We start from the raw sequence: 1,990 nt of genomic DNA, 5'->3' as shown, positions 1-1,990 counted from the left end.
TCGATGTGAATGCAACTCCTTTATGCTTACCGTTTTACATTTTAGATTTTGATATGTTGTATTTTAAATTATATTTACATCCTTTAATTAGTGTTTTACGCTGTTATATGCAATAAAGAAAACATTTACTGTATGTCATTTAGGAGTACATTTCCAGCTTAAAGATTGTTCATGGGGATCTAGCTGCGCGAAATATTTTAATTGGCGAAGGTCTAGTGGCCAAGATAGGTGATTTTGGCTTGGGACAAGATGCGTACGAGAAGGGATACTTACGATTAAAAGACGGAGAAGTTCCAGTGAAATGGTACAGTCTGGAAACGCTCACAGAACAGTTTATGACTCCAATGAGTGACGTGTAAGTTTGGAGTGTTCTAATCAAAGTTGAAATGTTATATGATGTTAGACAAGTAATTTCTATTTGTTAGTTTCTGTTGCTGTTTCTCTCACATCTTCAGGTCATCGTCGATTTTGATATTATTATCTTTATCTTATCTTTATCTTTTCTTTAGTGGTTGTCTGCCGGAAGGAATCGGGGAAGGAATACAATTTAAAAAATTAATACAGTAAACAAATATTAATTTATACCATACACTTAATGATAACATCAATACCACAATAATGTTTACCATTTCTTAATTGGAAAATGCAAAATACATGACAGAATTACAGGTAGGCTAGATAGAAAACACCTGAATGGAAAACAAATTTGCGAGTTAGGATGACAGCTATCATTTCATTAGGCCTAGTAACAAATTCTGTAATAATCAATTTTTTTTTTCTTGTGGTTCGGTTTCAGGTGGTCTTTTGGGATTTTACTTTATGAAGTATTTACATTTGGAAAGTCACCATACCCCGGCATTATAGTAGGGACTTTACCTCAGCTCCTTCAGCGTGGCTATCGAATGCAGCGACCAGAGCAATGTCCTTCCACAGCGTAAGTAAAATTTCAAGTTCTAAAGCTGCGTGCTCTAGAACTTTTCTGTACGATTGCAGGGGATTACTTACATAAGCTTACAATTTTGAGTATGCACACAAATGATCGGTGGTTATGTTCCTAGTTGTAAGCGCATAGATCATTGACAAAATTGGACTTACATCATTTAATAGTAAAATCATACATCATGCCTTCATATGATTTAGTTCTGCTATTAAACTACAATGTTTTTATTCGTTGAAAGAAAATGGACTCTTCCATTTAGAAGAAAGGTAGACCAGGCTTCATTTTATTACATACCACATTGACAAAAAAATCTGTTTGGTGCATTATCAAATAAATTAATTTGTGCCGTTAAAAAGAATATTTTAATGAGTTGTAGACTGATCCATTAAACTCTGTGCCGCCTTGTGTGAAGCAGGCTTTCTTTCAACTCAAGGAATTCGAGTCCCAATGCACTAAATGTTAATATCTGTGTTTAGGTATAAAATAATGAGATCGTGCTGGCATGAACATCCAAGGAAGCGACCAACGTTTACCATGCTGTATCAACAACTAGACACCATCCTGGAGTTCGTTACCAATGATTCGGCTTTATACATCAAATTATCGGGAATTACTTGTTGCAAGTACCAAACACTGGTAAACAATGCTACCAAAGCTATCAGTACAAGCTACAGTATCAAAATGCGCTTGCTTGTCCACAATTAGGGCTGTTTACACTATGACGATAACTATCAACGATAAAAAGCTGAAAAGCTTCATAAGATTATGACGTCATTTGATTTGCGAAATATTTTTTGACACATACACGATAAATCGTTATCGAATCGTGCTAGTTTGAAAACTTCCCTTATTTTCTATATGAACAATTGCTTTTTATCTTTATCGTCATAGTGTAAACAGGCATTAAGACTGAACAGTTCTATACTCTTTGACTGAACTGTGCGCGCGAGTAGGTCTGACGTATACAACAGTTTTAGGATATAGGCTGTGTTTCCATGCTCAGCCAACTCGTGAACATGCAAATTAATTAGAAAGCAAACCTGCTGATAA

The 1,990-nt window shown here is 35.2% G+C and overlaps 1 protein-coding gene across 1 annotated transcript; it reads left to right on the top strand.

The window, feature by feature from the left end:
- Positions 1-11: 11 nt before the first annotated feature.
- Positions 12-1,936, top strand: LOC117112657 (fibroblast growth factor receptor 4-like). The gene is made up of 3 exons (XM_033255765.1): positions 12-355; positions 797-934; positions 1,417-1,936. The coding sequence occupies exons 1-3, from the start codon at positions 336-338 to the stop codon at positions 1,643-1,645; spliced, it is 387 nt and encodes a 128-aa protein (XP_033111656.1). The 5' UTR covers positions 12-335; the 3' UTR covers positions 1,646-1,936.
- Positions 1,937-1,990: the final 54 nt, after the last annotated feature.

This window comes from Anneissia japonica, unplaced genomic scaffold (assembly GCF_011630105.1).
Source record: "Anneissia japonica isolate Jap-2015-1 unplaced genomic scaffold, ASM1163010v1 scaffold200581_len1990_cov190, whole genome shotgun sequence".
Taxonomy (NCBI): Eukaryota; Metazoa; Echinodermata; class Crinoidea; order Comatulida; family Comatulidae; genus Anneissia; species Anneissia japonica.
Note: the sequence above shows the minus strand (reverse complement) of the source record. Positions and strands in the feature narration are given on the sequence as shown.

Bases quoted from the DNA above. Each gene is read 5' to 3' on its own strand.
- LOC117112657 (XM_033255765.1), top strand. From the start codon at position 336: ATGACTCCAATGAGTGACGT. The intron at 356-796 runs GTAAGTTTGGAG...GTTCGGTTTCAG, and splicing joins ATGACTCCAATGAGTGACGT to GTGGTCTTTTGGGATTTTAC. The intron at 935-1,416 runs GTAAGTAAAATT...ATCTGTGTTTAG, and splicing joins GAGCAATGTCCTTCCACAGC to GTATAAAATAATGAGATCGT.